General features: G+C 39.7%; 1 protein-coding gene across 4 annotated transcripts in view; it reads left to right on the top strand.

Moving 5' to 3' along the window:
- LOC140205944 (latent-transforming growth factor beta-binding protein 2-like) overlaps positions 1-19177 on the top strand; it is a 496450-nt gene that overhangs the window by 425257 nt on the left and 52016 nt on the right. For all 4 annotated transcript variants that reach the window (XM_072273854.1, XM_072273862.1, XM_072273844.1 and 1 more), the window contains one exon: positions 1766-1909. In XM_072273854.1, the coding sequence (XP_072129955.1) occupies positions 1766-1909 (144 nt within the window). The remainder of the gene's footprint in view (positions 1-1765; positions 1910-19177) is intronic.

The following is a 19177-nucleotide window of genomic DNA, read 5'->3' as shown; positions in this document are numbered from 1 at the left end:
CACAGTGCTCCAATTGAAGACATCTTGGTCAAGTGCCCAGCAGTCTCACTACTTGCCTGCTACAATATCTTGGGTTAAGTTCCATCAAGTCCTGAGGATTTATCCAGCTTAATTTCGTAAAGAATCCCAACTCCTCTTCCTTCTTAATATCAAAATGCTTTAGAATATGAACATACTCCTCCCTGATCTTATCATTGTCTATGTCTTTCTCATTCATGATTATCAATGCAAAATAATTATTCAGAACCTTGCCCAGTACTCCACGCATAGATTCCCTCCTTTGTTTTTGAATGGACCCTTTCCCTAACTACACTACTACTTTTAATATATGCATAAAAATGCTGTGGTATACTTTTTCTGTCTACTTGCCAAGGATATTTTATGTCCCCTCTTGCTCCTCCTAATTCTTTGTTTAAATTCTTTCTTGCTTCTTTTATATTTCTTAAGAGCCTTGTCCAATTTCAGCTTTCTTAATCTTGCTCATTTTTTTTTAAACTCAGCTTAAAGTATGTCTTTTCATCCAATATTCCTGAATGTTTCATCCTCATAGGAACGTGCTAGTCCGTAGCCCAACCATCCTGCCTTTAAAGGACTCCCACATGTCATATGTGGATCTATCGCCAAATAGCCACTCCCAACCCCTCACTTATTTCTGTCTAATACCTTTGTAATTAACATTTCTCTAATTCAGCAAAATGTCTCCATCTTATCCTTATCTATATCTATCTTAAAACTTCCAGAATTATGATCATTCTTCCTAAAATACTCCCCCACAGAAACTTCACTTATCAGGCACAGCTCATATCCCAGATCTGTTGTGGTTCCCCCTTTAGTTGGACTATCTACTTACAGACCTCTCTGCGTAAAAGCGGTTTGAGTGATGGAAATACACATTCACAGAATTTATAAGTCACTTTTCATAGTTTTGGGATACAAAATAAAATTTGCTCTTACAGATTTGTGTATGGGTCTAGATGCATGCAAAAGTAGTGTGACTTTGCACTATGGACTATTTTCTTAGAACATCCCCATAAACACCACCCCACTGTAAAGTATGTGTCACCTGTATTGTTTCAAGAAACGCACCTGAATATACCTAATGAATTTTGCTCTATCTAAGACCCTGGCAAGAAGGGAGTCTCAGTCAATATTGGGGAATTTAAAGTTACTACAAATATCCTGTTGTTTTAGCATCTTTCCATGATCTGCCTGCACGTCTGCTCTTCTAGATGCTGCTGATTTTAGGGAACCCCACCATGGTAACTGCACCTTTCTTATTTCTGAGCTCTAGCAATGTGGCCTCAGTGGATGAGCCCTCTCGATATTCTCTCTAAATGCATTTGTGATATTCTCCATGATCAGTAAGAGAACTTTCCCATCTCTTTTACACCCTTCTCTATCACATCTGAAACATTTAAAACCTGGACCTTTGAGCTACCATTCCTGATTTCTGAAGGACAAGATTTGGAGATGTTTCTGTAATTAAGTTCTGTGTAATGAATAGTTAATAGTTATGTAATGAAATGCATTGAATAAAATGTTTGATTCAGTTGTTGGTGTTTATTGGTCGCCATTAACTAGTACAAAGAGTAATAAAGAGTTATAAATACAAGTATTATCAAACCTATTTTAATTTGCCCTTCTGTATTGGATTATTTATATTAGTGAGAAGTATGTAACAATGAAGGAAAAGCTAACAATATACTTAAGGGTAAAAGTATGTGAATATTTTAAGTAAAAATAAAACATGATATTTCTGCCTCAGATATTAATGAATGTGAGATGATGAATGGAGTCTGTGGAAGGGCTCTTTGTGAAAATGTGGAAGGCTCCTTCTTCTGTATCTGCATGGATGAGAATGAAGACTTTGATCCAACAAAAGGTCAATGTGTCCCTCGTGCAGCAATGGGTAAGTTTAAGTAAAATCTCCAGAAATATTGGGCTATTTAGCAGTAAATTTGAAAAGCAGAAATTGCATTGTAGATTTTTCTACAGTTCGTCCATGTTTCTGTTTCACCATTTATGGTGTTTTTGCTCTGGGCCAGTAAAATTAAACAAGCTTTAAACAAAGCACTAAATAATTACAAAGTTGCAACTGAAAATTTAAACATTGAGTTAAACCTTTCCAGAGTCTGATATTAATAGTGCTGCAGCATTATTCAGGAATCTGTTCTGAGGTCAGAGTTGTGGAGTAAGAACGGGATAACACCATTGTTATTGGTCTTTTAAGTAAAGGAATAGAAAGGTATATACGAGGGGTGATTGATAAGTTTGTGGCCTAAGGTAGAAGGCGATGAGTTATTATCTTCAAACTTTCTGCATTATCACTCAAAGAGTTAAACTGCACGTGCATGTAACGAGAGCGTCTTGGACCACCAGGTTGTCCACAACAGGGGTGATTAATAAGTTTGTGGCCTAAGGTAGAGGGAGATGAGTTATACAGCTCTCATTACATGCACGTGCAGTTCAGCTCTTTGAGTGAAAGTGCAGAAAGTTTGAAGTTAATAACTCACCTCCTTCTACCTTGGGCCACGAACTTATCAATCATCCCGGCTGTGGACCACTTCTGGAGGTCCAAGACACCGACCTCTACAAAGAAGGGATCTGTTTGCTCCATGACTGCTGGACTAAGTGTGTAAATGTAAGAAAAATAAATGTGCTAGGTTTTCTAAAATTGGCTCCTTTTACCTTAGGCCACAAACTTATCAATCACCCCTCGTATATAGGTTTTCAGTTTGACACTAAGCATTGAGGAACATTGATAACTATATGTGAAAAGGCTAAATGAGTGGGTAAAATAAGGACAAATGTATATAATTCAGCAAGTGTAAGTGTGAGGACAACAACTTCAGATCTCCAAAAGAGAAATCTGATTATCTTGCTACTCAATGCCACTTTTATTAAAAGTTCCTAACTAGCTATAATGTTAGATATTTGAGAGAATAATTATCAGGGCCATGGGAAAGCAGGATAGATTTATCAAATTGTTTTACCAGGGGCTGGTATTATAGCTGCAACAGTTCTGTAATTGTATAAAAATCTCCTCAATAATATCTCAATAACAATGCATAAATAAAAGCTGCATGAACATGTCAACTTGAGTGGTTGCATACACTGAAACATTTCAACTACCCTAACACAGCTAGTAAAGACAAGAAAATCTGCAGATGCTGTAAATCCAAGGCAAAACACACAAAATGCTGGAGCAACTCAGCAGGTTAGGCAGCATCTATGAAAATGAATAAACGGTCGATGTTTCGGGCCAAGACTCGTCATTAGGACTGGAAAATCAGATGAGGTCAGAGTGAGGAGGTGGGAGGGGAGGAAGAAGAACAAGGTGATATGTGATAGGTGAAACTGGGAGGGGGCACCTTTTGTTTTTGGACGCTCTTATTAGTGACTTACAGAGATCATACAGTGGAGAAGTCAAACTCCACACATTGACATTGCATTAGCAACATGTCCCTATGAGAAGCCATCAATTAAGACATGATAATATGCTGAACTGATCCATTGTTTCCTGAAAGATTCTTCCTCATTCTTTTTTTAAATTTGCACACTTCATTGTAAAAAAAAAATTCTGTCAAGTTTATTATCTTTCAGTTGAACCATTAACTTAATTGATCAAGCACTCCTTTGATCAACCTTGGTCCATACAAGAATTATAGAGGTGGGGTGTGTGTCACTGTCCTTGACTTCTAAACAACATTTGACTGAGCATGGTATCAAGAAACCAGAGTGATAATCAATTGTTATCAGTGCCAAGAGGCTGAAGGATGTTGGAAAATGATTGTGGTGTTTGGACGACAAATCCCAAGATGTCTCTGCAGAAGTTCCTCAGCAGAGTATTAAAAGCCCAATCATCTTCAATATTGGGTTCAATCTTCAAGCTCAATCTTGGGTTATCTGAAACCAGTACCTCTTCTTCTGATTCTAAAGCCTTTCCACTCTTCATAATGCACAAGTCAGAAGTGCGTTGGAATCTGGTTTGCTTGATTTGATGTGTGCAACTCAAGAAAGGAGCGCTGATAAGTCTTACAGCAAATGATTAGCCTACACTGGCATTGCTCCTCAACTCTTCCTATGCTACATCAACTACTGCATTGGTGCTGCTTCTTGCACCCATACTGAGCTCTTCGATTTCATCAATTTTGCCTCCAAGTTCCAGCCTGCGCTCAAATCTACTAAATCCATTTCCAACACCTACCTCCCCTTTCTCAATCTCTCTGTCTCCATCTACTCATATCTTTCACAAATCACTGACCTCCTCTACTGCCACGATGAGGCTACACTCAGGTTGGAGGTGCAATACATTATATTCCATATTGATAACTTCAAAACTGATGGCATGAACATTGATATCTCAAACTTCTGGTAATTGCCCTCCTCCCTCTTCTCCTTCACCATTCCCCATTCCTGTTTCCCTCTCTCACCTTATTTCCCTACAATACCATTACCTGCCTCTGGTGCTCCACCCACTTCCCTTTCTTTCATGGTCTTCTGTCCTCTCCTATCAGATTCCCCCTTCTCCTGCCCTTTATATCATTCAGCAATCAACTTCCCAGCTATTTTCTTCACCCCTCCCCCTCTCCTGGTTTCACCTATCACTAGCCACTGTGTACTTCTTCCTCCCTTTCCCCTACCTTCTTACTTTCACTTCTCCTCTTCCTTTTCAGTCCTGATGAAGGGTGTCAGACAAAAATGTTGACTGCTTACTCTTTTAGACCATAAGATACAGGGGCAGAATTAAGCCATTTGGCTCATCAATCCATTTCATCATGGCTAATTTAAATACACTTCCACCATAGGAAACATCCACTCTATCAAGGCCTTTCACCATTTGATAGGTTTCAATAAAGTCACCCCTCATTTTTATTAATTCCTGTGGATACGGGCCCAGAGCCACCAAACACTCTTCATATGAAATGCCATTCAACCTTGGAATTATTTTCGGATCAGCATCTAACTTGCTATTGAGCCCACATTTTCTTTGTGTGGCTGGTCCAGTTCAGTTTTTGGTTGGTCTGGTCCAGGAGTTGACTAATGGCCAGGTGCAGGGGACAGAGATGAGATCTAGTAATGGAAAAAGTATTGAATGTCATGTTCAGGAAGATAATTATGCCCTTGTTGGAAATGCTGTCTAGGCTAGTAAGACAAATAAATTATACATTGCGTGCAGATTGAATATTGTCTCAACATTACATTATTACTTTTATATTCTAGTCCTCTTGAAATGAATGCTAGCATTGCATTTGCCATTATCACCACAGACTCAACCTGCAAATTAACCTTTAGGGAATCTTGCACAAGGTCTCCCAAGTCCCCTTGCACCTCAATTTTTTGTACTTTCTCTCCAGTTAGAAAATAGTCAACCCTTTTATTTCTTCTACCAAAGTGCATGACCAGACAATTCCCGACATAGTACTCTATCTGCCAATTCTTTGCCCATTGTCCTAATCTGTCTAAGTCCTTCTGTAGCCCCTCTACTTCCTCAAAACTACCTGCCCCTCCATCTATCTTCATATCATCTGCAACCTTTGCAACAAAGCTATCAATTCCATACTCCAAATCGTTGACATATAATGTAAAAAGACAGTCCCAATACAGATCCTTGTGGAACACCACTAATCACAGGCAGCCAGTCAGAAAAGGTGCCCTATGTTCCCACTCAGTGAATGCTTTATCCATGCTAGAATCTTTCCTGTAATACCATAGGTCTGTAGCTCGTAGTTGTAAGGCCTTTTCCATAGATGCTAACTGGCCTGCTGAGTTCCTCCAGCATTTTGTGCTTGTTACTGTGAGAGATTAAGAGTCTACATTGCTTAAACTTTAATTATGTATACCTCTACTGCTTGCTAAGGAGGAAAACCTTGGGCTAATATTTAGTGCTGGGATCATGGCTGAGATGGAGGTATGAGCATGATATCATCATGCAGTCACTGCAGTGTAAAAGTTTGGCTTGCCAAGCAACCATTGCAACACTCTAAACAATGCACCAAATGACCTGCCAGCCACAAATACACCTGCCCTCTTAACTTCTTCTTTCACACTATCCAGGCTGCATACATTAGAGTCATGGAGAAGTACAGCAGAGAAAGTGACCATCAGCCCATTTAGTGTGTGCCAAAACCATTTAAGCTGCCTACTCCCATTGACCTGCACCAAGACCATAGCCCTCCATGTACCTATCCAAACCTCTCTTAAACATTGAAATCAGGCTCGCGTGGACCACTTGTGCGATCAGCTCATTCCACACTCTCACGACCCTCTGAGTGAAGATGTTTCCCCCATGTTCCCCTTAAAATTCTCACCTTTCACCCTTAAGCCATGATCTCTGGTTGTAGTCCCACCCAGCCTCAGTGGAAAAAGCCTATCTATACCACACATAATTTTGTACAGCTCGAGAAAATTTCCTCTCAATCTTCTACACTCTATAGAATAACCTGTTGATGCTTTCCGTATAACTCAGTTCCTCTAGACCCGGCATTCTTAACATTCTTAACATGTAGTCAAAGTATCATACATTATGCAAGCTGGCCCTTTGATCCATTGAGAGAAGACTGAAAATTAGCACCTAATAACATTCCCCACATTCCCATCAGCATCACCCATGTTTTACTATTCACCAACACACCAGAGGAAGTTTATTGTAAATTAATCTACATAGCCATGTGTCTTTGAGAGATAAGTGAAAATGAGAGCACCTGGAGGAATCCAACTGCCCTTCTGTCTTTACTAAGCTCTACTCCATTCTTGGCTCCCAGTGAGAGGGGTCCTTGGTTATTTGGAAGTTGATTGTCTTCAACAGCACTGAACAGCACTTATATCAATACTGCATCCCTGAAATCATTCCACTGCTATCTTAGAGCATGTTTATTCCTAATTATTCACAGTTCTGATGAAAGATCACCAGCTAGAAATGTGAACTCTGTTTCTCCAAAGCTGTCTCCTGATCTGCTCAGTGTTTCCACCTTTTCTTCCTATCGTTACAGAATTCCAGCATCCATGTTTCCAAATAATAATTTCAACAAAGGAAAAATATGTAATCAACACAATTATTTAATTATCCTGCTCATTACGATGGAACACACACCATAGAGCAGTACAGCACAGGATGTGGTACACCATGATCAATCTCACTCTTCCTTGTAACATGACCCTCCATTTTTCTTATACCATTGTGCTGATCTGAGAGTTTCCTAAATGGTTCTGTGGTATCAGCCACTACCACTAACTCTGGCAGTGCATTCCAGGCATCTATTACTGTGTTTTAAAAAAAATCCTACCTTTGACATCTGCCCTAAACTTTCCTCCATTCACCTTACATGGATGTTAGCTGCCCAGGAAAAATGATGCTGGCTGACTACACTAACTCTACTTCTCATAAACTTACACACCTGTAGCAAGACAACTCTTACCCTCCTTCACACCAAAGAGAAAGGCTCTAGCTTGTTCAACACTTCCTCTTAAGATTACGTTAAATCATTACAAAGAGGTGACCTAGGGTCAGAAGCTGTTGAGTCATTATGGATAAAGCTAAGGAACTTCAAGAGTAAAAAGACCCTGACGGGGATTGTATACAGATCCCCAAACAGTAGTAATGAGGTAGTTTACAAATTACAATGGGAGATAGAAAATGCATGCCAAAAATGCAATGTTATGATAGTCATGGGGGGGCGGGGGTGGATTTCAATTTGCAGGTAGATTGGGAAAATCAGGTTGGTGCTGGGTTCCAGGAGGGAGAATTTCTAGTGTGCCTATGAGATGACTTTTTAGAGCAGCTCAAGGTTGAGCCCACGAGGAGATCAGCTGTTCTGGATTGGGTGTAACGCAATGAACCAGAATTGATTTAAAGTAAAAGAACTCTTAAGGGCAAGTGTTCATAATATGATAAAATTTACCCAAAAACTTGAGAAGGAGAGGCTAAAGTCAGATGTATCAGTATTACAATGGAGTAAAGGGAATTACAGAGATATGAAAGAGGAATTAGCCAAAATTGACTGGAAAAGAACACTGGCAGGGATGACAGCAGAGCAGCAATGGCTGGAATTTCTGGAAGCAATTTGGGATGCTCGGTTTACATATATCTCAAAGAAGAAGAAGTATTCTAAAGGCAAGATGACACAACCGTTTCTCACAAGAGAAGTCAAAGCCAACATTAAAGCCAAAGAGAGGGCATATAATAGAGCAAAAATTACTGGGAAGTTAAAGAATTGGGAAGCTTTTAAAAAAACAACAGAAGGCAACTAAAAAGTCATTAATTTAAAGATGAAGTACAAAAGTAAGCTAGCCAATAATATTAAAGAGGATACCAAAAGTTTCTTCAGATATATGAAGTGTAAAGAGAGGCGAGTGGATTTTGAACTGCTAGAAAACAATGCTGGAGAGGCAGTAATGAGGGACAAACTGAATAAGAATTTTGCATCAGTCTTTGCTGTGGAAGACACTGGCAGTATGGTGGAAGTTCCAAGTGTCATGAAGTGTGTGAAATTACCATTACAAGAGAGAAGGTTCTTGTGAAATTGTAAGGTCTGAAGGTAGATAAGTCACCTTGACCAGATAGTGTACATCCCAGGCTTTGATGGATGTGGCTGAAGAGATCGTGGAGATATTAGTAATGATCTTTCAAGAATCATTAAATTCTGGAATGGTTCCAGAAGACTGGAAAATTGCAAATGTCACTCCACTCTTCAAGAAAGGAGAGAGACAAAAGAAAGAAAACTATAGGCTAGCTACAACCAACAAAAATCTACAGATGCTGGAAAGATTCTAGCATAGACAAAGCAGTGGCTGATTGGCAGGAGGGAAAGAGTGGGAATAAAGGGAGCCTTTTCTAATTGGCTGCCAGTGACTATTGGTGTTCTACAGGGCTCTACGTTGGGACCAATTCTTCTAATGTTATATGTCAATTATTTGGATGATGGATTTAATGGCTTTGTTGCAAAGTTTTCAAACAATATAAAAATAGGTGGAGGGGCAGGTAGTTTAGAGAAAGTAGAAAGGCTACAAAAGAACGTAGATTGGGAGAAAGGGCAAAGAAATGGCAGATGGAATATGGTATCGGGAAGGGTATGGTTATGCACTTTGGGAGAAGAAATGAAAGGGTTGACTATTTTCTAAATGGAGAGAAAATACAAAAATACAAAAAACTGAGGTGCAAAAGGACTTGAGAGTCCTTGGTTAGGATTCGCTAAAGGAAAATTTGCAGGTTAAGTATGTGGTGAGGAAGGCAAATGCGATGTTAGCATTCATTTCAAGGACTAGAATATAAAAGCAACAATGTAATATTGAGAATTTATAAAGCACTAGTGAGGGCTAACTTGGAGTGTCGTGAGCAGTTTGGAGCCCCTTAGCTTAGAAAGGATGTGCTGAAACTGGAGGGGGTTGAAAAGAGGTTCATGAAAATAATTCCAGGATTGAATGGCTTGTTAGATGAAGAACATTTGGTGGCTCTGGGCTTGTTTTCACTAGAATTCAGAAGAATGAGTGGTGACATGATTGAAACCTATCGAATGGAGAAAGGCCTAGATAGAGTGGATATGCAGGGTATGATTCCTATGGTGGGAGAGTCTAAGACCAGAGGTCACAGCCTCAGTATAGAGGGGTGTCCTTTTGGAATGGAGATGAGGATTTTTTTTAAACAGAAAGTTGTGAATCTGTGGAATTTTTGCCATAGGCAGCTGCGGAAGCCAAGACTTTATGTATATTTAAGGCAGAGGTTGATAGGTTCTTGATTGGTCAGAACATGGGAGGATCTACTTTGTATCGAAAGGACAGGAAACAAGGCATAGGCGGTGGTGTGACTGTATTGGTAAGAGATGGGATTAAATCTTCAGAAAGAGGTAACATTCGGTCAGAAAATGTTGTATCTTTGTGGGTGGAGTTAAGAAACTGCAAGGGTAAAAAAATCATTATGGGAGTCATATATGCCTCCAAATAGTACCTAAGATGTGGGTTTGAGATTGCAAATGGAGCTGGAAAAGGCATGTAATAAGGGTAATGTCACAATTGTAATAAGGGACTTCATTTTGCAAGAGGATTGGGAAAATCAGGTCGGTGTAGATTGTAAGAGAGGGAATTTGTTGAATTCCTACGAGATAGCTTTTTAGAGCAGCACTGTGCTTGAGCCTACGAGAGGAAAGGCTATCTTCGATTGGGTGTTGTGTAATAATCCAGACTTTATTAGCCAGCTTAACATAAAGGAACTCTTAGGAGGCAGTGATCATATTATGACTGAATTCATACTGTAATTTGAGAGGGAGAAGCACAAGTCAGATGTATCAGTATCACAATGGAATAAAGGGAATTACAGGGGTATGAGAGAGGAGCTTGCCCAGGTGGATTGGAAGAGGATACTAGCAGGGTTGACAGCAGAACAGAGGTGGCTGAAGTTTTTGGGAATATTTCACAATGCACTGTATAGATATGTCCAGCAGAAGAAGTTGTTCTCAAATGGCAGGATTAGGCAACCGTAGCTAACAAGGGAAGTTAAGGACTACATAAAAGCCAAGGAAAGGGCATATAAGGTAACAAAACTAGTGGGAAGTAGGATTAGGAAGCTTTTAAAAACCAACAAAAGGCAGCTAAAAAAGTTATAAGAAGGGAAAGGATTAAATATGAGGGCAAACACTGATAATATAAAGCAGGATAGTAAAAGTTTTTTTTCAGTTAAATAAAGAACAAAAGCAGGGTGGAGTTGATATTGGACCACAGGAAAATGATGCTGGTGATGTAGCAATGCGGCTAAAGAAAGGGCAGATGAACAATGGGTACTTTGCATCTGTCTTCACTGTGGAAGACACTAGGTATATGCCAGAGGTCCGTGAGTGTCGGAGAGCAAGAGTGAGTGCCATTGCTATTACAAAGGAAAAAGTGCTAGGCAAACTAAAAGGTGTTAAGGTGGATAAGTCACCTGGACCAGATGGACTACATTCTGGAGCCCTGAAAGAGGTTGCTGAAGAGGTAATGGATGCATTGTTCATGATCTTTCAAGAATCACTTGATTCTGGCATGGTCCCAGATGACTGGAAAATTGCAAATGTCACTCCACTCTTTAGGAAGGAAGGAAGACAATAGAGAGGAAATTATAGGCCTGTTAGCCTAACCTCAGTGTTTGGGAAAGTAGAGTGCATTATTAAGGACTAAGTTTCGAGGTACTTGGGGACCAGTTAGGAAATAAGTCAAACTCAGCATGGTTTCTGTCACAGGAAGACTTGCCTGACAAATCTGTTAGAATTCTTCAAGGAAGTAACAAGCAGGGTGGGCAAAGGAGAGGCAGTGGATGTCATTTATTTAGATTTTCAGAAGGCATTTGATAAAATGCCTCACATGAGATAAAATCCTATGGTGTTACAGAAAATATACTGGCATGGGTAGAGGGATGGCTGACAGTCAGATGGCAACGAGTCAGAATAAATGGGGCTTTTTCTGGTTGGCTGCCAATGACTAGTGGTGTTCCTTGGGGGTCTGTATTGGGACCGCTACTTTTCACATTGTTTGTCAGTGATTTAGATAGTGGAATTGATGGCTTTGTGTCAAAGTTTGCAGATGATGCAAAGATAGGTAGAGGGGTAGGTAGTGCTGAGGAAGCAATGCGATTGCTGTTCTCTCTCTATCTGGCTATCCATCCCATAGGATGATGATGGTTCCTTTCAGTCAGTTAGTGGGGTGGTACCCCACTCCTCAGAAAGGAACAGCGTGCACGTGAACAGATTTTAGGTGAGTAAGGGGTTGCACAGGTCCAGACCCACCCTCTCGACATCCCCTCCCGGATCCAGCGGCATAGAGGGGTCCAAGACGGCTGAGGGAAGTTCTGTTGCAGTGAATGGCTAAACCAAGCTTTGACGCAAGGGATGCCCTTTCCGTGCTTCACAGCATGTGTTTGCTAGATGGCCGTTGACCCTACGAGAGGGTTCATCTGCCCTTTGACAGGTCTTGTTTTTTGTCCTGCAGGGTGTCCAGCCACCATCCTCCCCAGGCAGCCTGGTGGGGGAGCCGGTTTAGTCGCTGACTACCTGACCATGGGACAGGAAGTACTGGGTTACATGGTACCAGTAGCACTCAGATGAGTGACCTGACCTAATTCTCTTGATTGTAGCAGGACTTAGACAAACTGAAAGGCTGAGCAAAAAGTGGCATACAGTGTTGGGAAATGTATGATAAGGCATTTTGGCAAAAGGAAAAATAGTGCAGACATTTATCTAAATAGGGAGAAAATTCAAACATCATACTTGCAAAGGGACTTGGGAGTCCTCATGCAAGACTCCCAGGAATTTAATTCACAGGTTGAGTCTGTGGTAAAGAAGGAAAATGCAGTGTTGGCATTTATTTCAAGGAATAGAATATAAAAACAAGGAGGTATTGCTGAAGCTTTTTAAGACACTGGTCGGGCCGCACTTGGAGTATTGTCAACCGTTTTGTGCCCTCTATCTCAGAAAGGATATGTTGTCATTGGACAGAGTCCAGAGGAGGTTCATAACAATAATTATGGGAATGAAGGGGTTAATATATAAGAAATGTTTGGCAGCTTTGGGCCTGTACTCACTAGAATTTAGTAGAATGTGTAGCGTTCTCTTTGAAACTTACCGAATGTTGAGAAGACTAGATAAGGTGGATATGAAGAGGATGTTTCCTGTGGCAGGGCTATCCAGAACGAGAGGGGCAACCTTTTAGAACAGAAGCAAGGAGGAATTTTTTTAGCCAAAGAGTAGTGAATCTGTGGAATGCTCTGCCACAGTCTACGGTGGAGGCAAAGTCCATAGGTATATTTAAATCGGAAGTTGATAGGTTCTTAATTGTGTAGAGCATCAAGCAGTATGGTGAGAGGGCAGGTGTATGGGGTTGATTGAGACCCTGGATCAGCCATGATGAAATGGTGGAGCAGGCTCGACGGTTTATGGTCTTATAAAGGGACATGGAGAGAAGGCAGGAAATAGTGGCTGAGAGGAAAATTAGATCAGCCATGATGAATGCTAGAACAGACTTGATGTGCCAAATGCCCTAATTCTGCTCCTGTATCTTATTGTCTTATCGTATACTACAATAGCCTTCTATACTATCCACAACGCCATCAACTTTCATGTCATCTGCAAACTTAGTAACCCACCCTTTATGAAAATCTCAAAACATTAGGGATCCTAGGATAGGTCCTTGGAGAACATTACAAGTCACTATACGCCAGGCAGAATATGTTCCATCTACCTATCACTCTCTGCCAGAGAGTCATAGAGAAGTACAACACAGAAACATGCCTTTTGGCTCATCCACTCTATGCCGAAACCATTTAAGCTGCCTACTCCCAATGACCTGCACCTTAACCATAGCCCTCCTTATCCCTACTATCCATGTACCTATCTAGAAACATTGAATTCGAGCTCACATGGTGCTGGCAGCTATTTCCACACTCTCACAACCCTCTGAGCGAAGAGGTTTCCCCTTATGTTTCCCTTAAACTTCTCACCTTGTACCCTTAAGCCATGACCTTTGGTTGTAGTCCCATCCATCCTCAGTGGAAAAAGCCTGCCTGCATTTACCCTATCCATACCCTTCATAATTTTGCATACCCCTATCAAATCTCTTCTAAATCTTCTGCATTCTGAAGAATACAGTCCTAACCTAGTCAACCTTTCCTTATAACTCAGGTCCTCCAGACCCGGCAGCATCCTTGTAAATTTTCTCTGCATTTTTTTCACTTTGTTTATATTTTTTCTGTAGGTGGATGACCAAAACTGCACACGATACTCCAAATTAGGCCTCACCAACGTCTTACACATCTTTAACATAACATCCCATTTTCTGTACTCAGTACATTGATTTATGAAGGCCAATGTGCCAAAAATTTTATTTGCAACCCTATCTCCCTGTGAAACCTCGTTCAACAAACTATGTAGCTGCATTCCTATTTTCCTTTGTTCTACCACACTCCTCAGTCCCCTACCATTCACAATGTAAGACCTACCCTATTTGGTCCTACCGAAGTGCAAAACCTCGCAGTTGTCTACGTTAAATTCCATCTACCACGATAGCCTTCCTCACTGTCCTCTACACCCCCAATCTTGGTGTCATCTGCAAATTTACTGATCCAGTTAACCACATTATCATCCAGATCATTGATATAAATGACAAACAATAAAAATTTCCTTCAAAAAAACTCGATAAGATTGGTTAGACATGACCTACCACGCATGAAGCCACTGTAACTATCCTAAATCTGTCCATGTCTGTCCAAGTACTTGTATATCCAGTCACTTAGAATACCTTACAATAACATTCCCACAATTTATGTAGGACTCTCCAGCTTATAATTTCCTGGTTTTGTTTAGAGTCTTTTTTAAACAGTGGAACATCATTGGCTATCCTCCAATCATCTGGGTACCTCTCCTGTCACTAAGGATGCTTTAAATATCTCTGCTAGGGCCCCGGCAGTTTCTGCATTTGCCTTCCATAGGGTCTAAGAGAACACCTTGTCAGACCCTGGGGATTTATCCACCCCCAATTTGCCTCAGGGTAGCAAACACCACCTCCCCTGTAATCTGTATAAGGTCCATGACCTTGCTGCTGCTTTGCCTCACATCTATAGACACTGTCTGTCTCCCAAGTAAATACAGATGCAGAAAAAAAACATTTAAGGTCTCCCCCATCACTTTTGATTACCTCCACACATTGATTACCTTTCTGGTCTTCCAGAGGACCAATTTTGTCCCTAGCAATCCTTTTGCTCTTTACATATCTATAAAAGCCCTCAGGATTTTCCTTTACCTTGTTTGTTAGAGCAACTTCATTCCTTCTTTTAGTACTCCATAAGCACCTCAATTGTTTCTACAAATGTTTGTACTTGCTTATACCTGCTAGGCACCTCATTTTTTTCTTTTAATCAGGCCGCAATATCTCTTGAAAACCGAAGTTCCCTTTACATGTTATCTTTTAAGGGAAAGTCTGGATCCCATGCTCAATGACTTTCTGGATGAGTGAACTATGGGGCACATTGTTAAATATCTTACTAAATTCCATATACACCATATCCACCTCTCCACCTTCATCAATTTGTTTTGTCACTTCCATAAAAAACCCAAACAAGCTTGTGAGGCAGTGTTTAAAATTTCAGTGGAAAATGGTAAGTTTAATGATATTAATCACAAACACATATAGTAAACTTAATTAAAGACAAACTTCTGAGACATTTTATGAAAACAGCAAGATTGCTGGCATTGCTAGGAGAGAAAATAAAAAATGACTGAAGGTGTGTAATCAGTTTTGGTGAGACTCTTAAAAGTGAAAAAGATGAAAATTGAAGAGAATTCCAGGGTACTGACGCATGAGGTAGATAATGTTTCTGCCACCATATTTAGAGTGGAGACATGAGTAGCACACATTATAGACCAGATTTAGATGGTGCTGCTTAAAGGGCTGGCAAGGATTTTGCTCATGAAATCAAAGCTTGAGGTGAAGCAAAGCTATAGGTAATGTGTTGAATGGAAATAGACTTCCTTCAGCACAATATCAAAATTATGAATTTAGTCCGTAGGTAAACGTGGATGTCATCAACACACATGGTGATATCCTTGCATTTACACATCATATCACTGAGATGAATTAATTAGCCAGGGTAAACCATGGACCAGGATATTCCTGAAACCATTCAAGGGAAAAAATGATAATTCCCACAGAAGATGCAACTTAAAGATAAGACAAAGAGCATGGGAAGCAAATAATATTTAACGGAAATATTTCTTTTAAATTATAAATTAAAAGACTGGATGCCAATCTATTCTCCTACAGAGGTCAATCCTGCCATCTACTGGCTGATGGTAAAATTTCTGACCATCAAGTTCATGCAGGGGATCAGAGCAATTCTTTCTATTCATTTTATCCGTAACTGATTCTCCTCACATTCCCATAAATTCCCCTAATATTCTCTAACTAGGCTGCACACTCAGAAAATGTAATATATTAACTAGCATATCTTTGGATATGGGAGGAAACTGGGGAACCCAAGGAAATTCACACAATCATTGAGAGAAGATACAGACTACACACAGACAATACCTGGGATGGCCATTGGTGGTTTAGATTTTATAACATGTGATATTAGTGTACACTGTGGTGAAAGTAATTTGTTACTTTAGGGTTTTGTGAATTTCCAAATGCTGATGTATGTTTTTTTTACTCTCGGTTTTGCACACTAAAAACTAAACTAATTTCATTCTAGATGCTTGAGATACCATCAGGCTGACTGTAAACTAGTTTCTGAAAGAAAGGAGCAGTGTACTAATGTACTGCATAGCAAACTCTAAATTAAAGTATTTAACTCATTTTAATGTATGATTTCACTATTTTATCATTTGTCATGCAGGAAAAAGTGGTTATTACTTATTTTCGAAATCTTTCCGCACCCAATCACTACATTTACCCCATCACTACACTGCCCATTTACCCTGAGTTGTTTTCCATTTATCATATTTAATTTGATATATAATTTATTGATGGTGGAGGAGAGGATTTTTACTAGTGAAAACCAGAGTGGTAAATACATAGATTCTTCATATTTCTAAATTTGTTATAACTATACTGTAGCACAGAATCAGATTTTTTTACATTGTAGAAGTTTGCAGTTTGGCCTGTTTACATACCTGTTTATAATATTTATCCATGTCCTTTTAGCTATAGTTAGGATAGAATATGCTGTAACTTGACATTATTGTGCCAGATAAATTCTCTGAAACTTGCAAGCCATTAGTGTTTTTGGTAATTATATTTTTGCAGCCTACATACTGGACCAGTTTAATCAGATTTCTTCAGTACCTTTTCAATGATCTTGCTAATCTGCTTAACAAAATAGACAGTGTATGGGTCAAGCAGTGAAAGGAATTTAAACAAAAGTACTAAAGAGATTGAAACAGTAGTAAGCCATTTGGCCTTTCAAGACTGCACTTCCATTCTGCAAAGTCATCACTCATATTTTATCTTAACATTACTTTTCTCCGTGTTCTTTGATTTCCTTATAATAAGTCTGTCTCTGTCTTGAATGTGCTTAGTAAATGAGGCCACATGAAAAGAAAATTATATACATTCACTCCTTTCTGGTCAAAGAAATGTATTCTAATCTCATCTTGAATGTGCATCTAGTTCTAAACATCCCAGCCATGTGAAACATCAGTTTGACATCTATCAAGATTGGTCAGAATTTTGTACATTTCGATATAAACCTCCTTCTTAATCTCTTTTTATATGACATCCAATGCCAGGAATCAGTCTGGTGGATATTTGTTTATTTCCTCTATAAGATGTATGTTCTTCTTTGGGTAGAATTACCTTCCATGTGCAGTTTTATAAGGACCCTATGCAAATGAAGCAAGAGACTCGTGTACTCAAGAATTCTTAGAATAAAAGCCAACATATCGCACGTCTTCCTATCTGCTTACTGTATCTGCATATTACCTGTTTTAGTGATGGTGTATATAGACACAGCAGATCTCTCTGAACACCAAAACCATTCATTCTTCTATGTTTAAGGAATACTTAGACTTTCTATTTTCTCCAAAGGTGGATGATCTCAATTTTTTTTGTAATATAATTCCTTCCATGTCCTCATCTATTCTCTCAGCCTGTCTCTGTCCCCAAAGCTTCTCTGCATTCTCCTTATAGCCCATACTGCCACCTGCCGCCTGGCTTTCAATCATCAGTATTGAATGAGGAACCCAAGGAGCTAAATGTCTCATTCTATTTCAATATTATGTTGGGCTAATTCATTCATCTAAATATATATTCCATAACTAGGGAATGAAACCTAGAACACTGCATCCTTTAGGTTTTAAACAGAGTAAATGCATTATCTAAACTGGAAAGATTTATTTTAGATGATGCCACTCTCAGGATGGAGGAGCAGTTCTTCACATTCCTTCTCCAGGTAGCTTCCAACCAAATGGCATGAACATTGACTTTTCCAATTTCTAATAATTCTACCACACACCCCTTCTTCAGTTTCCCTCTCTGGTACCCCCCCCCCCCCTTACCCCTTCTACCCCTTCTCTTCTCCTCACCTATCTATCACCTCCCTCTGGTGTTCATCCTCCTTCTCCTTCAATGGTCCACTCTACTCTCCTATCAGATTTCTTCTTCTCTAGCCCTTTACCTTTTCCACCTATCTCTTCCTAACTTCTCACTTCATCCCCCTCTCCCACCCACCTGGCTTCTCCTATCACCTTCTAGCTTTTACTCCTTCCCCTCCCCTACCTTTTTATTCCAGTTCTGATGAAAGATCTTGGTCCAAAATGTCAACTGTATTTTTTTCATTTCCATAGATGCTGCCTGACCTGCTGAGTTCCTCCAGCATTTAGTGTGTTGCTTAAGATTTATTATCTACTTAATTCAATTCCAAATTGCAATTTTTCTAAATTTTCAGTAACAGATGATAATGGTTTCTACACTTGTGGGGAGTGCAAGGAGTCAGGGGGAACATGAGATGATATAATTCTCCAAACAATTTGTTCTTTTGAAGAATTGCAAGGGCACTTCCGGGATTACGTAGCCATGCTTACTTGGTGCCAAATCATAAAGTCAACAAATAAATTCATGCTTGGCAGGGAGCTATTTCCAGAATTACAAGTCCTACACAATCATTTGATCAAGTACCAACTGTTGCTCGCCATTTGGTTCAAAACATATGAACCTTGCTTCTTCAGATATTTTTGTCCTAAACCTAGTGTGGCAGTTTCAGCTATTCTGTCTCAAGTTCTGTTTCCAAATTTATTCTGTTGCTGTCTTTATATTAAACCCAGAAGACAGGGACAGTTTATTTATAATATTGCTTCTTGCTGGATTTGGAATAGTTGCTGCTGCTTACTAGGTATAACTGCAGTTGAAATTAACAGAATAATCATTTCCTTAACATTGAGAACTATGGTATCCAACTTGCACAGAGTTGTCAGAGAGTCACGGGCATTTAGGAATCTGTTTATTAATTGAGTGATACATATTGGGCAGGATATTAAGAACATAAAAAAGTACAAGCTTTTCAGTCCATGATGTTGTGCCAACCTTATAACCTACTCCAAGATCACTCTAACCCTTCCCTCCCACATAGCTCTCTATTTTCCTTTCATCCAAATGCCTATCTGAGTCTTTTGAAAAGCCCTAATGCATCTCCCTCTACCACCAACCCTGTCAGTGCCTTCCACAC

Source organism: Mobula birostris, chromosome 1 (genome assembly GCF_030028105.1).
Source record: "Mobula birostris isolate sMobBir1 chromosome 1, sMobBir1.hap1, whole genome shotgun sequence".
Classification (NCBI taxonomy): Eukaryota; Metazoa; Chordata; class Chondrichthyes; order Myliobatiformes; family Myliobatidae; genus Mobula; species Mobula birostris.
This window is presented reverse-complemented; position numbering and strand designations above follow the sequence as displayed.